This window comes from Quercus robur, chromosome 2 (assembly GCF_932294415.1).
Source record: "Quercus robur chromosome 2, dhQueRobu3.1, whole genome shotgun sequence".
Lineage (NCBI taxonomy): Eukaryota > Viridiplantae > Streptophyta > Magnoliopsida > Fagales > Fagaceae > Quercus > Quercus robur.
This window is the reverse complement of record NC_065535.1, coordinates 80597330-80619187: the sequence shown is the minus strand read 5'-3', so window position 1 is coordinate 80619187 and position 21858 is coordinate 80597330. Positions and strand designations below refer to the sequence as shown.

The 21858-nt window shown below is 40.6% G+C and overlaps 1 protein-coding gene across 1 annotated transcript; it reads right to left on the bottom strand.

Moving 5' to 3' along the window:
- Positions 1-17817: 17817 nt before the first annotated feature.
- On the bottom strand, positions 17818-21053 carry LOC126704055 (uncharacterized). Its single transcript, XM_050403097.1, has 2 exons — positions 18445-21053; positions 17818-18375 (listed from the first exon to the last, which is right to left on the bottom strand). Exons 1-2 carry the CDS (start codon positions 18838-18840, stop codon positions 17818-17820), a joined length of 954 nt encoding a protein of 317 aa, XP_050259054.1. The 5' UTR covers positions 18841-21053.
- Positions 21054-21858: the final 805 nt, after the last annotated feature.

The window sequence follows — 21858 nt, the reverse complement described above, 5'->3', positions numbered from 1 at the left end:
ATCCTTGCATTTGCATGGGTTACATGCTAGTTATACCTAATATACGAGTTATAACTTATAGCTTTTTTAAACCATACAATTTTAAAATATTTAATAGTTTCTCATATATATATATATATATTAAAATCTAATTAGAATTTGACTCTTCAATTTTTACACTCAATAATTTATTTGCCACAAAAATTAAAAAATTAGATGGAACACGTGGCAAAAAATTGAACTACAATTGAAATCTGATAGTTCCTTGAATATCAGTAGGTTGGTAAGTCTCGAACGCTGATGATCTTAGGGCTGGATCCTAAAAACAAACACTAAATCAGAGGAGACCGGTGGGGACCGGCCAAAAGTCCTCCAATGGTGAAGTTAGTGAACTTGGAATTCTCTGTAAGAAGGGAGTGATTTCTCAAATAAAAATGTCTGAATGCCTTACCTTCTCATCAAAAAATCCTTATATAGCATATGTGGAATGGTTATCTGTTTAATAACTGTTCCTAATGTCAAGGAGTCCGGAGAATTTGAAGGTAACTTCCATAATCACCATGGAAGTTACCTCAGTTGGACTTGCGTTCCATAGCGGTTAATGGAGAATTTGGCACTTAGTAGTTCAATCTAATGAACTCATCCATCCTTCATCAAGGACAGACGAGACTATCAAGGACATCTCGTCCTTGTCCAAATGATTCTAAGGATGGACAAGCTTCCCATGGGATCTCGTCTGTCCAAAGACGGATGAGGTCAACATGGACGCTTGGGATGATCACCTTGTTTGCCTGGTTCGCCTTAACTGGTCTTTTATTGGACGAGCCATATGGACGAGTTCAGGAGTTGATGTTTTTTGTGACAAAATCCAATTTAGAATTTAATTAGATTTAGACTCTTTGATATTTGCACCTAATAATTCACTTAATTAGCACAAAATTTTAAAAATTAGATGGGACATGTGAAGCCAAATTTGACTCAAATTTAGAATTTAATTGGATTTTCTCTTAGTTTTAGCTTTAATTTTATACATATAGATTTATACTTTCCTACTTTCTAACAATTTAAGTTCTTGTGAGGTGGGAGGGACAAGGCTGAGGTTCAAATTTTTGGGGGGAATTTTCACACATATATACAGTTAGATTAGACTAAAGTATAATTAATTTCTATCTAAAAAATATATATTTATATATATAATTGAAGTTAATTCTCCAAATATTATAACATATACGAAGTATTTTATATTTATAGGATGTAAAATAATTTTGCAAAATTTTTTAATACGTAGCACACATCTTATGAGATCCACCCGTACGTTATTATTAACAGTAATGGTAAAACAACATGTTTAAGTGAAATGAAAAATCCAATATATTAAAATTTTTTCATAGCTCCACTACTCTCGAAACGTTCAATATATATGATTCAAAAAGATTGCAAGCCAATATGTATCTCAAGAGCTCACAGGAATGAATTAATCAAAGTGAAAATTGAATTTATTTTATTTTATTTTAATTGCTTACATAATCGTTTGTCCTTTGTACTGGCGACTTTTCCTTTCTTCTAAAATAAGGAAAAACCATATATCCAAGAATTATAATATAATAAAAAGTCACATGATAGAAATTGAAGACAATATAGTATCCAAGGATTATAATATTAAACTTCTGCAAGTCCTTATATCGTGTTCCGAATATATAATACCGACACTTTTGAGTAAAAAGAATGAAAATGTGATGATGTTGTGATCTACTATTTATATTAATAACGTTTTGTAATTTTAGCAAATTTGTAATTAGTATATGAAATTCAACTCACAATTGAGGAATAATTCTCTCTTGTATAAGTTTCTAAAAAAAATCTCATGTAGATGCCAGACACATAAGATATTTTCTCTACAATTAATATATTAATAAATAAATAGATCATAAGTTAAAAACTTGTCAACACACTTTTTTTTTTTTTTTTTTTTTTTTTTGTGCTTTATTTGGCCAATGTTAATGTTAGAATATATTATATATTAGCATTATAAATATGTAGCCTATAAAATATATCAGGATATTGTCATAAATATATGTGAATCATGATTTAAAGAATAACATGGATTGTTGTGATTTTAAAATACCATGAGCTATCGTGTGATTTTAGAGTTACTACTTACCATATTAAATCTAATGTATTTATATATATATATATATATATATACTATATTAAATTTATTGTCTAATTAATACATATTTTTGTATAACAAAATGTAATCATTTGATTTTTCTCAACCCAAAAAAAAAAAAAAAATGTAATGATTTGAGACTTTCTAATAATTCTATTGTAAATGTACGCCCTCAAGCTAAACTACGTTAATTCTATTCCTTTCTCTTTTTTTTCTCCGTTTGCATGCATGTTAAATCCATTATTCCTCTCTCTTTTTCTCCATTTGCATATTGTTTTTTCTTATTATATTTTAAGAGTCAGCATCTAGCCTACAGTTGAGGGTTAGCTTTGTCTAGCTATCCTTGTAAGAACAAAGTTTCTGTCCATGGTTTATTGGTTGCTACTTGCTTTGCGGATGGTTTATGACATTTGATACTTTTTAAGACCAGAACAGAGTACAAACGACAAGATAATAAAAAACATAGGTGAATAGGGCTGTATTCATAATATTGGGAGAATCTTGGCTATTGCATTCATTCAGACATCCTTATTGTTTTATTTAAATCATCTCATATTTACTTATTTAGCAAATAATAATAATAAAGGAACAGTTTGTTAAGAGCATTAGCATTGGGGAATGCTAATACCAAATCTAAGGGAAATTTAGCATTTTAACCCCCAAAACCTCTTGCATCAGGGAATTGTAAACAGCAATATTGCAAATTTTTTTGCAATACTGCTACAGTACAATTCTAAACATAGAATTGTACTGTTCACAGTATTGCAAAAAAAAAAAAATATTTTACTCCTTTTTCCCCCGAAATTTCTCTCTCATCCCTCTCATTTGTTCTGTTCTGTTCTCTCTCTTCCTTCTCTGTTTCTCCATTTGCTCTCTCATTTCTGAAGCTTCATCGCTGAAATTTCTCACCCATCTCACACGGCCTGTCTCATCTCTCATCGCACTGTAGCTTAACCGATTCACCCTCACCCATCTCCATCACTGAAGCTTCACACGGCCTCTTTCTCATCTCTCATCGCACAGGTTCTCTCTCATCTCTCATCACACGACCTCTCTCTCATTGCACCGGTGCTAGGTTTTGGATTTTTGAGGTTGGAGGTTGGATCAGCGTGGATCAGCGAGTTGGGTTTGGATCGTTGGGTTGGGATCGGTTGATGGTGGGTCACCGCATGGTAGGCTGGTTCTTTTGGGTTTCCGATGGGTTTTTTTTTTTTTTTTTTTTTTTTTTTTTTTTTTTTTTTTTTTTTCTGGTGGGATTTTGGTGAGCAATGGGTAGTGGTGGCTTGGGTTTTTTTGGGTTTTTGTTCCGCTGGGTTTTTCTGGGTTGATCATCGGCATTTTCTGGTATTTTTGACGGCTGGGTTTTTTTTGGGTTTATCATTGGCTCCAACTGGTTTGATGGATTGTGTGTGTGTGGCTCTGTTTAAGGTTTGATGGTTTGTGTTTGTGTGTGTGTGTGTGTGTGTGTGTGTGTGTGTGTGTGTGTGTGTGTGTGTGGTGATGGGTTTGGATATGTTGATCGGTGTATAATGGGTCAATGTGTGTGTGGCTTTGTGTGTTGAACCGGTGCCAGAGGTTGAGGGAGAGAGAGGAAAAAAAAAAGACTGTTGGAAAGCCCAGGAAAACCAAAAGTTACGGTTAGAAAAAAATAATAAAGAAAGATTAAAAAATAATATTTTAATAAAAATAGAGTTTTGGAATGTTGGAAGTATTGTAAAATGGGATGGTATAATGATAAAGTAGCCTTTTAAAATGGTAAAATAGAGTAGAATTGGAATTCTCTGATGCTAATGCTCTAACAACTCGTATTTAGAGTCATAATATATAGTCCCCATTTTTCATTATTAGTTAATATAAAAATGTTATGTTTACAATATTTTCACAATAAATTTTAAGTGATAAGTCGTTAATAACTGTTATTGGTAGGCAAAAAAGTAATTTCAGCGATTTGTTCAAATTAGTACCAATAATAATTTACTATCTATGATTTTTTTTTGTAAAAATATTGTGAACGTAGTACTTCCTTTAATCAATACTACTTGGTAAATTGAATTTTGTTACCTCATCAATTATTAAATATAAATATACATATATTTAATCTATTTCATAATTAATATTACATATCACAAATATAAAGGTATATTTAGTAACTACTGTTATGTCATTTAAAATTTTCAATAGCATTTCAATCATGTACACCGTTAGATTCAGGAAATAGAGAATTTTAACCTTGAGATTGACTTTTTCTATTCAATTGAAATGGAGAGGGACTTATTTAGTGTATTTTTAGTTCCCAAATTATTTTAAATTGAGAATCTTGATTGTGAGATTAACTCTTTCTATTCAAGTGAAATGGAGAGAGACTTATTCAGTGTAGAATCAGAATCCAAATTATTATAAATTTGAATTTATTTATGATACATTAATATCTTTGGATGAAAGAAAAATTATAGTTTCTTACTTAAAAAAAATAAAAAGAATAAACTTGAATTTATTTAATAATAATTGTAGTATTAATGTATTATATGCATCTGGGACTGGGAACAAGAATTTATCCCATAAGTTTATTTGTTTAAAGCACTCATTTAATGACAGTTACAATAATCACAGTTTCCAAATTAGAGTGCAAGTCAAAAATAAAAAATAAAAAATATAGTACAAGATAAATTCCATTTTTTTTTTTTTTTGATAGTGATAAATTCCAATCAGTCTTCGTCCAGTTGTACCATGTTTGACTCCCCTCAATCATAGTCTATAAGTGAACAGTAATGAATAATTATATATATAATAAACAACAAGGCTTAACTGGGGAAAGGTCGGATCGTTTTTGTTTTTTGAGAATCAACTGGGGAAAGGATCTTCTAAATAAAAAACTGGGACAAGGAAAAAAAATACTTTATTTTGTGGTTTACGCGGTGTGAATTAAACAACCCATCTAACAAGATGACAAGATCCAGCAGACCAAAAAAGAAGATTGATTGATCCTTTTGCAAAATGATGAATGTAACCTTAATCTCATTTAAGTATGGTAACACGGTTCTCTCAAGTCCCAATCAATAAAAATAAAATAAGCTATTTCTTATTTAGTGATAATTCCAAGGAGTTCATAGAATTATTGAAATCTAAAATCATTTGATTGTACCTGATTCTCCTCTGGTTGTTCTGAAAATTTTCTTGGTAGTGGGCTGAACTGCTGAACCAAGTAAATAACTGTTTATAATAAAAATTGTTCTATGTGTAGTGACACAAAACTAAAAAAGAAGATAAAAAAAAAAAAATGTAAAATCACTATTGTCTTATATGTTAATCACGTTGATTTGTAATGGTCATATGACCAGTTGGTATTTTTGCCCTCTTCTGTGAGATTATGATCCGATAATCAAATACTCCACTTGCCCTTAGGGGGAAAAAAGAACAAAAAAAGAAACTTTTGTTGACTTAAACAACTTATTGAGAGGGACGGGAGTGAATCAGATAGAATTTCACATCCTTCTTTTGTCTTCATCAATTGCGAACTGCGTCAATCAGCTGTTCATTATAGTTATCAAAATATGATGTTACTGCCTAAGCCGCAAGCATGTAGCTTCATATTTTGATCAGAAAATAGTTTATAGCTTCAGAAAAGAACACACAAATCACTATTTAAGGATACATCTAGATTTTGTAGTGGGTGCCATCACATTGCTTGTAAAATAGGAAGTCTTTGAGAGACTCCCTATGATTTGTACAGGGTGCATATATGAATTATTATTATTTTCTTTTTTTGGGGCGTGAAAGTATATCCATTATTCCGCCGCCGGAAAGAGACCAACTAGGCAATTCGCAAGGTTATGAATCTTCTGAGGACCAACTTCTCTTTGATTCCACATGCGTCACGAATTAATGCGCCACTCGATTGGCCAATGCCACGGGTGACCTACCGACATGGATCATTTGATCCCATAGGTCGTTCGACATCGACCTTTAGGATGACCACAATTTCAATGAAAACACACTCATGGAGACTTCGAGGCTTCAGGTGCGAGATATCCGCCCACCATACCACACTCCCAAATCTTGGGTGTTGATTACCATACCACATTCCCAAATCTTGGGTGTTGACCTCGAGAATTTTGCTACCACTAACTCCATCACACTCCTATTAAGGAAAGAAGTGAAGATCATGTTTGATATACATGCATGAGTAAAGTCTCACATTGAATATGAATGATAAAAGAGAGTAGTTAATATATTATAGTTGAACCCAAATTTATAGGCTTAAGCCTTTTCAGTCATATTATGTCCCTATATGTTATATTAATTACTCAATTAAAGTCTTCCCAATGTGTTCTCTCCCTAACAAATGTTACAAGAGCTTATGGTGGTGTGTGGCAAGGTGCAGGAGTGGAGACATGGTGCATGTACTTGGAGCCCTCACAATTATAGTTCGCACAAGGTAAGCTCATAAATCCCACACAGACGGTTCTAAAAAATAAAAATCCCAACAAATGAACATTGCCAATGGTGCTAGAATATGGTGTGGTGCTAGGTTCCCATGGGCATGAAAGCTTGGTCTGAGTTCCATGGATAAGTGTGCAGGATTGATACCTAGTTCCCATGAATAGCGTACGAGGGTTTCATTGATGACATGTTAGTAAAAAAAAAAAAAAAACTCATAGGCAAGGGGGAACTAATAGGACTTTGTCAAAACCCACAAAAATGTAGAAACTCATACATGAGGGGGAGATTATTTGGTATATATATGCAAGTGAAATCCCACATTGGATAAGAATGACAAGAGTGAGTGGTTAAGTTGAGTTTATTGGTGATGGGTACAGCCGGATCACAAAAATAAAGTGCAATGGAAAATAAATGTGACACAACGATGTGATTAGGATGGGGAAAACCTTGACATAAAAAACTCCATTGAGTGATATATAGGTCACCACTCTTTGAAGAATCCACTAACAAAGATTGATGTTACAAATTACAAGTACAAAGGATATACCCAATCTTGAAGTACCTACTTATAGTAGAACCTATGATCTACTTGAACTCAGCTCCAAATCAGTTGGACAACTACTCTTTTTAGAGACCTCCTTCAATGTCCATGGATCTCCAATCTACGTGACTTCACCGTTGTAACAACTAATTGCAATACATTAACTTTGTAGTATAGCTTCACTTGAAACACCTCAATGATCTTCAATATGATGCCAAACACGATGCTTGGTATAGAACCCTTGGTGCACAAAATTTCTAGCAAAATCTCCTCCTTCTCTTTTTGAACTCACAGGTTTAACATGTGGAGGCTAGGATTCTCCTTTTGGAAGCCTTAGGATTTCTGCCTTTACAACCTTATTTAAAGTGGGGCTTGATGGACCTTTTTATAGGTATTGGGTTAAAGATTGACCCTGAATAAATTAACCAATTATCCAAGTTGATTAACTAGTTCAAATTACATGCAAGTTTAATTAAGGTACAATCAAATCACCAAACTAAATAAAGTGCAGCAAAAAATAAGTTTCACATGACAATTTGATCATGATGAGAAAAACCCTTGCAATAAATACCTTATTGGGTGAGCTTCTAGTCACCATTCTTGAAGAATATATTAATAAGGATAGAGTTTACAAGTGCAAAGAATTTTACCCTATCCTGAAGTACCTACATACAGTAGAACTTATTGATTTATAAATAAGCTTAGCTCCAATTCTCCAATTGGACTACTTCTTGCAAAAGACTTATTCTTTGCACAATCCTACAATTTGTGACTAACAATACAACAATTGTTTGATTGATTTAGCTTTTTGCAATATTCTTCAAATCACGCTTTGTTGAACTAGTAGCAGCTTGGCATAAAACCCTAGGCACATAGAATGTCATAATAGTTCCAAGTGTGAGTGAGTCTCTTTGTGTATATAATGATGGCCATAATTATAGCCGACTCAAATAAAACGTTTCAACATAACACTATTGTCGCGAATCTTGATCAGTTGGCTGGTGCTTAGTTTATGTGAGGATCAATTGATTGCGTGCAATTGAAACTAGAGCCCAGGTAGTAGATTTAGCAATATTTTAGCAGTCTCATGTGTTTTCAAACATAATCTTCAAATATACTCCTACACACTAAAAACTTACAACTCAAAATATAATTGAACAAAGTTTTGGATACGGGTTGCCAACACTTAATAATTTTGGACCTAATAGTTAATATAGCATAGTTGGTCTTAAACTCATAAACTTAAGATTTTTGGGTCAAGTGGTGTTCCTATATGTTATATTAACTACTTAATTATAGTCATTATAAGGTGTTTTCTTCCCAACAGATCATGGAAGTTAGTCAGCCCAAGGTCCCTATATAAACACTAGACCCCTTCCATTCTAAGGTATGAGTGAAAACCCTAACTCTACTACCATTTGAGTCTATTTTGGGTGAGTTCCTAACTGAAGCATCAAAGAAACTTAAGTCTACGCCACACCAGTGCCCTCCAACAATGTGTTTTCTTCTTGCAGGTTTTCCAGGGCTCTCGTTTATACAAATGGCTCACTAATTTTCCTTGTATCATCGTTAATAAAATCTAAATCTTTGAAAGACAAATACTAAAGGTAGATCTTCATATACTTTTAATAAGATTGCAATTTCTTTAGGTAAAAAAATAAAATAAAAGAGTACATGTTGATTAATATCTATTAATATTTTTGAAACCATATCAAATTTTTACACGAATATTAATGAACAAACCAATCTAATATGGTTTCAAAAATAGATATAGTAATTTTTTTTTGGAAGACAGATATAGTAAAAATTAGACCATAGAATCGACCCAAACCAAATCGAATATGATTTAGTTTGGGTCGAACCTCTTGAATAATGAAAAAGTATATAGGAATATTATGAATGCGAATATAAATCTTGTGAGGGTCCTTCTTGGACAGTACCCAGGCTTAAGTAGAAACAAGGATCTTAGGTCCTTTAACAAGGATCCTGGGCCTTTTACTTGTTGTTTGGTGGACTGAGCTTCGTTCACTGCAGTTAAATGGGGGCTGATTACGAACCAAGTTGTGCGCAAATCACATAAAGCTCCTCAAGGCAAAATGCGATTCCTTCTAAGTAATAAAGTACCATTATAAGTGTTTTAGTGTCATAAAATGACCCTTTACTTTTACGAAACAAGTAAAATAATTATTTATAATATTCACAATGAGAAAGATATTGAAATAGAGTATTTGAGGCTTATCTTTTATTGTGTAAACATTTAAAAAGTTTCTTCACTTGGTACCCCGGGCGTACTGTCGTGGTTCCTAGGGGTATAAGGCCTATAAGAACCCAGAATTGCTGATTCTCTGAACTATACAATCTTTCTCCATGCTTATTATGCAATGGAGTTTTGTCCTTTCCCTTACCTCTATGGGTCCTACATAAGAACAAACTATATAATACACATATGTTCAAATAATTGTTAGTTTCTTAGATTAGAATATACTTTTAATACATATACATATATGTAAATGAATTTCATGAGAATGATTTAGTCACGAGGATCCTAGCCTTAATTCTCACAGACTTAGTGCTTTTGCACAAGATTTGTGGGATTTGGAACTCAAGTCCAAGTGGCTTTGCTTGGGCATTGCCTTCCAAGATAGTTAGGTGAGAACGATTTTTGTGGGAGGGAGTGATATCTGATGTGTGTATGTTTTGGCATATGTTTCGTTGGAGGCTAAGTGTGTCCCAAGTCGAAGTGAGGACCCCGATAAAAAGACTCAGCTTTTGGCTGAGTAAAAGGAAAACTAGCAAGCAAGAATATATATATTGAGCAGCAAGAAACAATAAAGGAAGGCAATGTAATAAATAAATACGCGAAATAATTGTTAGAAATCATCAAATCAATATGAGATATTTCATTATTTTTCTTCATTGTGAATTACAATGAGATGTGTTACAAGGCCCAAATAAGCTCAAAAATTACAAACTTAGGTGGCTATCTAAGCCTCTGAGACTTACAAAGTTTGAATCCCTTTGAATCTAAGTACGTTCTATAGTGGCTGTTCTGGGATACCAGGCACTGTTTTCTACTTTCTTTGAGTTTTTGACAAAGTTTTCTCAATGATTCTTGTTCTGATTCCCTCTTGCTGAATCCCCTTTCAATGTTGGCTGCCTCCCCCTTTTATAGTGTCATTTTAGGGTTCAGGGTACCACTGATTCCCCTCCTTTGGCTCCCCGGGTACTAGAGCCCCTGTTATGCCAGCCATTCTGACAGCTGATTCTTTCTCTGTTTCTCATAATTTTCCTCTTTTAGTCTTGTTTTCCTAAAAGCCACTTGTTGAATTTCCATTCCGGGGTGTCCTTGGAGAGCTAACCTTCACCCTTACTTCTTTTAAGGCTTTTTACCTTTTATACTCAGCTTTTTGGCTGTCCTTCTTGCTATCATTTTTCCCAAGTGAGCGGAATCCTTTCCTGTTGGGTTGAAGGTTTTCCCAGCCACTTCGCCTTATAGCTCTTCATTCTGGGTTTCCCGAGGTACCAGCCTTTTGTTCATGAATTGTCACTCTCTAAGTTTTATGGTTCTTTGCTGCACCACTGGGTGCTTCAGAAGGACATATATGTTCTTTGTTTCTTATATTTCGTGGTACCCCTTTTGAGTTGTCTCAATCCCACTTTAGCTGTGCTACATATCCCGAGGATCCCAAGCCTCTGGTAGCCTCTGAGTATCCTAACCCAGTTCTTTTACTAGATTTTGCTGGATTTTTAATGGCCTTTTTTGTTGGAAATCTGAACATACATAGGGCCTTGATGTTGATTCTTCTTGCTGCATGAATTAGGCCTTCTTTTGTTAAGACCCATGGTCTTTCTTTACCTTTCATGGAATGAGCTTTCTTGTGAAACTTTGGTCCTCAACACATCTTGACGAGGATAAAAGGAGAGAGCCTCAGACTAACGGTGCTACGCTGCCTTCCATACATAAATAGACGGATCGATGACTGACGGATGTAGCGACGGACCCCCCAATGATTGACGGTTTCACCAAGTGACGCCCAAAAAGCTGAAGGAGATACATTGAGGCTGACGGACCAGTCATAAAAGTCAAAAGTTGACTTGTTACCCACGCTAGAGAATATTCAAAAGGACTCCTATAAGGAAAGGATCCCGGAAAATACGCCCAAAAGGACTCCTATAAGGAAAAGACTTCTACTCCAAGGAAAAGAAGGATGACCCTTACTACTATAAAAACCTTAACACCCTCGTGATCCAAGGTACGCGTAATTTTACCCTCTCTAGCACTCTAGAGCAGTGAGAATAGTTCTAACTTGACCTTCGGAGGGTATTCGGCCGGTACCACACCGGTGCTCTCTGCTAGGTTATTTCTTTTCGTTGTGCAGGTGCCATTTGCGATCGAGTGAGGAGCGTGCGACTCATTGGTGGTATTGTTTCCAGTATCATCAGTTGGCGCCGTCTGTGGGGAACGCTTTAGCACGTTCTCGCTTTCAAGACAAGAGAGTTACATGGTACTCACTCGCTCAATGGCGACCAACAACGACATTCAAGAGGAAGAAACTCCTACAACCGCGCTTGAAAGACAGGTGAGGACGCTCGCCGCCGCCGTGGAGCGCCTCACGAAGCAAAATCACGACCTAGAAGAGCAATTGAGACAGAAGAATGCAGCTCCCAACAACCAAGGAGCAGAACAGGAAGGAACCAGCGCTGACAGGAGAAACCAGGAAGGACCCCAGGCCAGCAACGCCCCGAGCAAACCTGAACGGCAGAACACGAGCATCCCCTCCCTCGCGGAAACCACTCCGCCCCTCGTTCTCGCGGAGATGCAAGCCATGAAGGAACAAATGGAGGTTATGATGAATGCTCTCAAGGGACGAGTATCGAGTGACCTGGACGACCTTGTCAACCGAACGGACTCACCGTTCACCACTACCGTCAACTCCTACCCGTTGCCAAGTAAGTTCCGCATGCCGCAGATAGACAGTTATGACGAGGTCAAGGACCCACTGGACCACCTGGAGACCTTCAAAACCCTAATGCACCTTCAAGGAGTAGCGGACGCCATCATGTGCAGGGCCTTCCCTACAACGCTAAAGGGCGCAGCAAGGATTTGGTTCAGTCGACTGGCCCCAAACTCCATCAGCACCTTCAAAGAACTCAGCGCTCAGTTTACCGCACACTTTATTGGAGGCCATCGGTACAAGAAATCTACGGCTTGCTTGATGAGTATGAAGCAGCGGGAAGACGAAACTCTAAGAGCCTACATCTCCCGCTTTAACAAAGAGGCGCTCTCGATCGACGAAGCTGACGACAAGATACTTGTCGCGGCATTTACAAATGGTTTAAAGAAGGGCAAGTTTTTGTTCTCCATATACAAAAACGACCCAAAAACCATGTCGGAAGTGCTTTATCGTGCCACAAAGTATATGAACGCTGAAGATGCACTCTTAGCTCGGGAAGAGAGGCCTAGAAAAAGAGAACGGCAGGAAGACGGTCGGCAGGACCAAAACCGAAAGAAGGCAAGAACCACGGACCGAAGGGACGAAAGACGCCCTAAGCCCCCGGGGGGAAGGTTCACAAGCTTCACTCCGCTAACAGCCCCGATAGATCAAGTCCTTATGCAGATCAAGGACGAGGAATCGCTGACGTTCCCAGGAAAGCTGAAGAGCGACCCCAACAAACGTTCCCGAGATAAGTACTGTCGATTTCACCGCGACCACGGCCACGACACAGTAGATTGTTATGACCTCAAGCAGCAAATTGAAGCCCTTATTAGACAAGGAAAGCTGCAGAGATTCGTTAGCAAGGAGAGGGATGATCCCCCCGCACAAGACCAGCACCCCCGACGGGACAACGAGCGACCAAGACCCCCAATTGGGGATATAAGGATGATCGTAGGAGGGATGACCGCTGCCGGGTCATCCAAAAAGGCCCGTAAGACCTATCTCCGGATGATACAGAATGTTCAACTGACGGGAGCCGTGCCAAAGATAGCAAGAAGAGAAGGTCCCATAATCGGATTCTCAGAAGAAGACGCACGACGCCTTCACCATCCACATGACGATGCACTCGTCGTCAGCTTGCGTGTAGGAGATTACAATATGCACCGGGTGCTCGTCGACAATGGCAGTTCAGCGGATATCTTATACTACACCGCGTTCCAGCAGATGAGGATCGACAGGGGGCGACTGATCCCAACAAATGCCCCGCTTGTCGGCTTCGGCGGGAGCCGAGTATTCCCACTGGGCGCGGTCACCTTATCCGTAGTTGTGGGTGATTACCCCCAACAGATAGCCAGGGACGTGACGTTCTTGGTTGTTGATTGCTCATCAGCTTACAACGCTATCCTCGGGCGACCCACGCTCAACTCATGGAAGGCAGTAACCTCCACCTACCACCTGATGATTAAGTTCCCAACTGACTACGGAGTAGGGGAATTGCGCGGGAGTCAGATGGCCGCGCGCGAATGTTACATAGCCATGGTGGAAATGGAGGATCAGGTTCAGACTTTAAGTATAGAAGAACACCGGACGGTGACGGAGCCGGTTGAGAAGCTAGAAGAAATACCTCTTGACAGTTCCGATCCTGGCCGAACGACCAAAATTGGAACACTCGCTAGCCTCACGACCCGACAAGAGCTCATAACATTCCTTAGGCAAAATCAAGACGTATTCGCATGGGGTCATGAAGATATGCCAGGAATAGATCCTTCAATCATGGTGCATAAGCTGAATGTGTCGCCCGCCTTTTCACCCATCAGACAAAAGAAGAGGGTGTTTGCCCCGGAGCGAAACCGAGCCATAGCAGAGGAAGTCAGAAAGTTACGGGAAGCAAGCTTCATCAGGGAAGTGTACTATCCCGACTGGTTAGCAAATGTAGTAATGGTGAAGAAAGCGAGCGGGAAATGGCGGATGTGTGTGGACTTCACCGACCTTAACAAAGCTTGCCCCAAGGATAGCTACCCCCTACCCAGGGTCGATGTCCTAGTTGATTCCACGGCACGACACCAGTTGCTGAGCTTCATGGACGCTTTTTCGGGATACAACCAAATCCGAATGCACGAAGCCGACCAGGAGAAAACATCGTTCGTAACCAGCCAAGGCCTATTCTGTTACAAGGTCATGCCCTTCGGCCTAAAGAACGCAGGCGCAACGTACCAAAGGCTCATGAACAAAATGTTCGCACAACAGATTGGAAGGAATGTCCAGGTCTACGTGGACGATATGCTAGTTAAGAGCCGGAGGGAGGAAGATCATCTAGGAGATCTCAAAGAAACATTTGATACACTCCGCTACTATAATATGAAGCTCAACCCAGGGAAATGCGCCTTTGGAATAACGGCAGGAAAATTCTTGGGATTCATGGTGTCTCAAAGGGGAATCGAGGCGAACCCGGATAAGATCCGAGCCATTATAGAAATGACACCACCAAGAAGTATAAAGGAGGTACAGAGCCTAAATGGAAAAATAGCGGCACTCAACAGGTTCGTGTCGAGAGCAACGGACAAGTGTTTGCCCTTCTTCCGGACATTGAAAAAATCCTTTGAATGGACCAACGAATGCCAGCAAGCGTTCGAAGAATTGAAGATTTACCTCTCCTCTCCACCGTTGTTGAGCCCGTCGCAGCCGGGAGAAGAGCTTTTTCTCTATCTGGCTGTCTCCCCCGCAGCTGTTAGCGCAGCCCTGATGAGAGAAGAAGAAAGAGTGCAAAAACCCGTATACTACGCAAGCCGAGCGCTTCGCGGTGCCGAGGAAAGATACCCGCCGATGGAAAAACTTGCCTTCACATTGGTTACAGCAGCCCGAAAGCTCAAACCGTACTTCCAAGCTCACATGGTAAATGTCCTGACGGACAAGCCTTTACGGCGAGCAATGAGCAGCCCCGAGGCCGCGGGCCGACTGGCATTATGGGCAATCGAGCTGAGCGAATTTGACATTCAGTATCGACCGCGGACCGCCATTAAGGGACAGGCTGTCGCCGACTTTATAGCTGAGTTCACCCATGACGAGGACCAGGGGGCAGCAGAGTCCCCTCAATGGAGCATACATACGGACGGATCATCCAACAGGCAAGCCGCAGGGGCCGGCATTGTGTTACTATCACCTGAAGGAGACACCATTGAATGTATGGTCCGTCTAAACTTTCCCGCCACCAATAATGAATCAGAATATGAGGCACTAATAGTAGGACTCGACCTCGCCAAAGCAGCAGGAGCCGCAAGGGTAGTCGTCTACTGCGATTCACAGGTCATCACCAACCAGATAAATGGAGACTACGAGTGCAAGAGCGAAAAGATGAAGAAGTACTTTGACGAAGTAAGGACAAGAGTGGGCGACCTAGAAGCCAAAATCATCCAGATTCCCAGAGAGGAAAACGAGCGAGCGGATCGTCTCGCGAAGGCCGCCTCAGCAGAACGAATGATCGTCCCTGGTAATGTACTCTCCTTTGTACAGCTTTCCCCGCTAATAGATCTCAGCAATATGCAGGAAATATGCTCCGACAGCGGCTGGGCAGCGCCGTTGGTTTCGTACCTAAAAAACGGGGTCTTACCGGACGAGAAGGAAGCCGCAAGGAAACTTAAAGTCCGGGCGGCAAGGTTCGTCCTGATAAAAGACGTCCTATACAAGAGAGGTTTCTCCCGACCGTATCTGAGATGCTTGGGTGCGGAAGAGGCGGACTACGTCATGAGAGAAGTACATGAAGGAATCTGCGGAAACCACTCAGGGTCCAGATCATTGGTACACAAGCTTGTACGAGCAGGGTATTATTGGCCCACCATGCAGAAGGACGCCGAAGCCTATGTCAGGGCCTGCGACAAATGCCAACGGTTCAACAATATCATTAGACAACCAACCGAAGAGCTGACCCCAATGACAGCCCCATGGCCGTTCGCACAATGGGGATTAGACATTATGGGACCATTCCCTACAGCTATGCGGCAGCTGAAATTCCTGGTAGTAGGCATCGACTATTTCACGAAATGGGTGGAAGCTGAAGCATTAGCCACGATTACGGAGAAAAACGTTCGGAGCTTCGTCTGGAGATGCATCGTATGCAGGTTTGGCATTCCTAGAGTCTTTGTCTCGGATAACGGGAGACAGTTCGACAACGACCAGTTCCGGGATTTTTGCTCACAGTTGGGAATAAGGAACCATTACTCCTCCCCCGCCCACCCTCAAGCTAATGGCCAAGTCGAAGTCACAAACCGATCCTTGCTCAAGATCATCAAGACTCGGCTCGAGGGGGCAAAGGGTATATGGCCCGAAGAATTGCCAAGTGTACTATGGGCATACAGGACGACGGCAAGAACACCAACAGGAGAGACACCGTTCCGCCTGACGTACGGAAGCGAAGCAGTCATCCCGGCAGAAGTCGGACTCGCAAGCTATAGGGTACACAACCATGATGAGGACAAAAACGATGAAGCTATGCGACTACAGCTCGACCTAGTGGATGAGATCAGGGCAGCAGCAGAACAAAGGCTCGCTAGGTACCAGGATCGCATGGCCAAATACTACAACTCTCGGGTCCGACACAGAGACTTCCAAGTCGGAGACCTTGTTCTTAGGAAGGTCATGGGCGCCGCTAGAGACCCTACCCAAGGGAAACTCGGCCCCAATTGGGAAGGTCCTTACCGAATCTCGTCGTGGCAGAGAAAAGGTACTTACCACCTTGAAACATTGGAGGGACAGAAGCTACCACATCCATGGAACACCGAGCACCTACGGAAGTACTACCAATAGAAGCAGCGGCATGAAGACCAATTTCTTTTACTTTTTAGCAAATTATAGTTTAACTCCTCAGATTTATCGTTTGCTTTAGTTTTTTCGACAATACTTTTTTTTTAGCCCAAGGGTCAGGGTTTGGTTTTAATTACTTTTATTTAAATGCATGGCAATAAGAGGAGTTTTATTCAGAAATCATTGAAGTATATTTTTCCTCCGACGGTCCACTAAGTTTACGACCCAAGAACGACTAAGTCCATAACTCACGGACTAAGGAAAATCCTGACGGACTAATGAAAGATGTTAAGGCATCGAGGCTAAAAAGCCAAAGAAAACAATGGTCCGAGAAGGCTAAAGCTAAAAGCTGACGGTCCAATAGATAGAGTTATCATATGGATCGAGCCTTCAAAACCGACGGACCAACGGAGATGTCAAAAGACATCAAGGCTAATGGCCATAAAGATAACGGTCCGAAAAGGCTAAAGTTAAAAGCTGACGGACCAACAAATAGAGCTCATATGGATCGAGCCTTCAAAACTGACGGTCCAACAGAGATGTCAAAAGGCATCGAGGCTAACGGCCATCAAAACAACGGACCGAAAAAGCTAAAGCTAAAAGCTAACGGTCCAATAAATAGAGTTCTCATATGGATCGAGCCTTCAAAACTAACGGTCCAATGGATGAAAAATTTATATGGTAGACGGTCAACTTATTGACGGTCTTACCAAAAAATGAGACTACTTACAAATAAGTTTCTCCAACCAACAAGCCTGTAAAGATAACGAGCTAATCAAAAAGGCTAAATACAAAAAATAATGGGCGATCTCATTAAAATTAATCAAATAAAAAGTCAAGTTTATATGTTCAAATTGACGGACAACAAGGGATAGATTGAATTACAAACAAAAAAGCCCAACAAACATACGGGCACTTGAAGACATTGTTTAAAAATTACAACTAATAAAGGGTTAAGTGGCAGGAGCGTCCTTGGAGACCCCGTCAGCTTTATCCTTCACAATCTGATCTGAAGGCCCAGCAGGGGTAGCGACAGCAGGCTGGGCCAAAACAACACCAGCATCATTAAGCAAAGAATCCAAGCTGAGGGGTTCGTCATCTCTGTCAGCAGCAGGAGTCATTGGAACGGAAGTATCCATGGTGATTCCAGACAGATCCAGCTCCGGATGAGCTAACGACACTTGCTTCAGACAATCATCAAAACCTGCGCCATAGTAATCAGCACAAGAGTCGATGAAGGACTGAGTTGTCTTAAACTTTTCAACTGCGTCAGTCCCAGCCGTCACCACCTGCGCACGCAAAGACGAAACCTCCTCCTCAAGTTTCTTCTGCTCACCCTCTGCTTCTCCCAGCTTCTCCTTCACGTCCTTCAGATCTGTGTTCAAGAGACGGACGGCCTCCTTGTATTGCGCCTGCTGATCCATCAGGGTGGAATTGTGCCTCCTCACCCGAGAGACGACGCCTTCTTTGGCCGTGCAACGGTCTTGAAGTGCTTTAACACGAACCAAGGCCTGAAGGAAGCACAACCGTCAGCTATTAAGCAAGGAAAAATATCGGGTTAACCAAAGTAGGAAACACACCCGTGCAATATCAAAGAAGGCTGACGCCCCCAGGTCATCCGTCCCAAGCTGAGCACAAGGATCCAGATCCGTCTGTTTGATAAGAGACTCCAGACTCTCGACAGCGTGATCCTTGTGAGTCAGCAAGCAACGGGGCCCCTCAATGACGGGACCAGAGGAAGTCATCACTCCTTTCCCAGCACCGTGACTAAGCTTGGGAGGTGACTTCTGGGAGGGCACGTCCGTAGGGGTGACGGCCACCTTCTTAGAAGGAGGATCATCCTTTCCGTCAGATTTTCTCTTGATGGAGCCCTTCAAGGAGGAATGAGGAGTTGACGCTCCATCCTTCCCCTTCGCTTTTTCTTCTTCCTTCTTACGAGCAGCAGCGGCCCTCACCCTCTGCTTCGCAGCCTCCATCTCTGCACAAAGAAAGCTAACGGATAAGTAATCTGACGGATGAATAGTAGCAGACGGATTAAATAACGCATTTTCTTACGTTTTCTTGAAAATTCTTCCAACTTCCGTGCTTCGACCGTCGGCTCAGGACCACCACAATACAAATGTAGAGTATCTAGGGTTATCAAATCCCTACACCTACGTTGCTCAAGTGAAATGGTGAGTATCCGACGGATGAAATCCCTCTGTTCGTCAGACACCTCCGGACGAGTGATGGCTGAAACAAAAGGAAAGTGTTAAAAAGAGACGGTGAAAATGAAAAGCGACGGTAAAAAGAAAGAGACGGGGGCAACCTGACTCCCTAATATGAGCCCAAGTGTTATCAAAATAACCCCCGGGCAACTTATCCCATTCATCCGGACGACACACCCAGTCCGTCCCCTTAACAAAGAAAAATCTATTTTTCCAATTCCTATTTGAATCCGGCATATCAAACACCAATCTTAAGTTCTTTTCACGAGGTGCAAAGTGATATGTCCCCTTGGCGGATACTTTATGCTGGGGTCTGTAGCAGTAAAAGAACTCGTCTAGCGAAAGTTGACGGTTCCCCCCACTCAAGCGACCCCAAAGAACCTCAGCTCCAATAAAGATCCTCCAGGCATTCGGAGAGATCTGGCTGACGGACAATCCTAAGAAATCCGCCAGCTGACGGTGTAAAGCCGTCAGTGGGAGCCTAAGGCCAGCTGCGAACATGGCGTCATACATCCCCACATCAGCCGTTCTCCCTGTATAACACTTCTCATTCTTTTTAGGGAGACGGAGGGGAATATGATCTGGGATCTGAAAACGGGTACGCAACTCAGAAAAAACTCTGTTGCTCATCTTTGGGAGAAATTTATTGACGGCCCACTCCTCTGGAAGGATGAAGGGACGGTTACCTCCAGAACTCCCTGAAGTTCCCTCACTGGACTCTTCGTCATCCTCATCCTCATTACCGTCACTACTAACCTTGCTACCGTCACCCCTATCTTCGTCACTATCTACCTCTACGACACCTTCCTCCCAGTTCCCGTCGTCAACAACTTCCTTGTCGATCCTCTCGACCTCAACCTCACTTAACACCTCTTCCCTGACTCCCTCAACACGGTCCTCTACATCAATACTAAGGGATTGGGCGGACGTTTCTCTTCCTGACGACTCCAAAAAGCCGTCGGACTCTTGACCTGAGCCAAAGACTTCGTCGTAGCCCGCTCCATCGCGGACTGACGACTGATCACTCGACGCGTCACTTGACATCTGACTACCTACAAGTGACGGATACACCCTAAGTTCCTAGACTGACGTTCTCGATGAAAGAAAATAAAAATTCAAAAGGAAAGAAAAGAGGAAGAGGAACTTACAGGTGAAATAGATCTTGAATAAATGGAACAAAGTATGACGGCACTGGTAAGAACTGACGGAGCAAAACGTAAGAGTGACGGTTTCTCTATTAAAAAGATCTGCGAAGTTAAAATGACAAAATGAAGCAAAGCATGATATTTATATAGGGGGAAAACGCACGAAACGCGAGGCGACGCCTGTGCCCAGAAACGAGACCAACTACCGCGCGCCACGTGGGCTTGCATTAAATAGCTCGCGGCCCGAGGAATCATTCGTAAATCTTTTTTTTAGTAACTCCACATGCTGACGGTTTAAAACGTCAGGCATATAGAGTAGGGAGCAACTGACGAGGATAAAAGGAGAGAGCCTCAGACTAACGGTGCTACGCTGCCTTCCATACATAAATAGACGGATCGATGACTGACGGATGTAGCGACGGACCCCCAATGATTGACGGTTTCACCAAGTGACGCCCAAAAAGCTGAAGGAGATACATTGAGGCTGACGGACCAGTCATAAAAGTCAAAAGTTGACTTGTTACCCACGCTAGAGAATATTCAAAAGGACTCCTATAAGGAAAGGATCCCGGAAAATACGCCCAAAAGGACTCTTATAAGGAAAAGACTTCTACTCCAAGGAAAAGAAGGATGACCCTTACTACTATAAAAACCTTAACACCCTCGTGATCCAAGGTACGCGTAATTTTACCCTCTCTAGCACTCTAGAGCAGTGAGAATAGTTCTAACTTGACCTTCGGAGGGTATTCGGCCGGTACCACACCGGTGCTCTCTGCTAGGTTATTTCTTTTCGTTGTGCAGGTGCCATTTGCGATCGAGTGAGGAGCGTGCGACTCATTGGTGGTATTGTTTCCAGTATCATCACATCTTATAAATTTTTAACATACATTTTTAAGACAAATAACAATAGAAATAAATCTAAAAAATTATTATATGTTCACTGTATTGTTCATTTTACAGCAATATATTTTATTCACTATCTTGGAGTCAAAGAACATATTGTATGTTCACTCTAAAATAACAACAATAAAAGTATCAAAGAAACTTATAGAATTCTTGTGCGATGCACAAATTAATTAGAAATTATATATAAAATAAATAAATTTTTTTATTAATATTATCAAAGCCATTTAAATAATTAGTGAGCCACTTGAATAAAGTAGTTATCTTAATAATCAATTAGTCACATGAATGTTTTAGTGATTGTAAAGTGGTGGGCTATGCTAGTAATGTTAGGCTGCTTCCTGCTGTATTAGACTTAAGTTTTCTAGATAAGGGAGTTGTGATCGGTCTAATTGCAACTCAATTTGGTCCGGTTTGTGTGCAAACTATGCCTGATTTGCCAGGAACGTACTTGCGACAGGTAGAGCAGTTTCAGATAAGTTGTGGCAGACAGACATAATAACAAAAAATAAAATAATATCTGGCTACTTAATAGGAAATGACCAAATGATCCCCAAACACAATTACAGTAATAATAATCACTTTTACAAAAAAAGAAAAGAACAAAAGGGAGTAAATAGTAATATGTATGGGTTAATTAGAAGATGAAGAAATCAGCTTAAATCTGGTCCGCAGGAGTAAAACTAAAGAGGAAAGAACATTCCTTCTCAACGCAATTAATCTCTCAAGAAAATCCTAC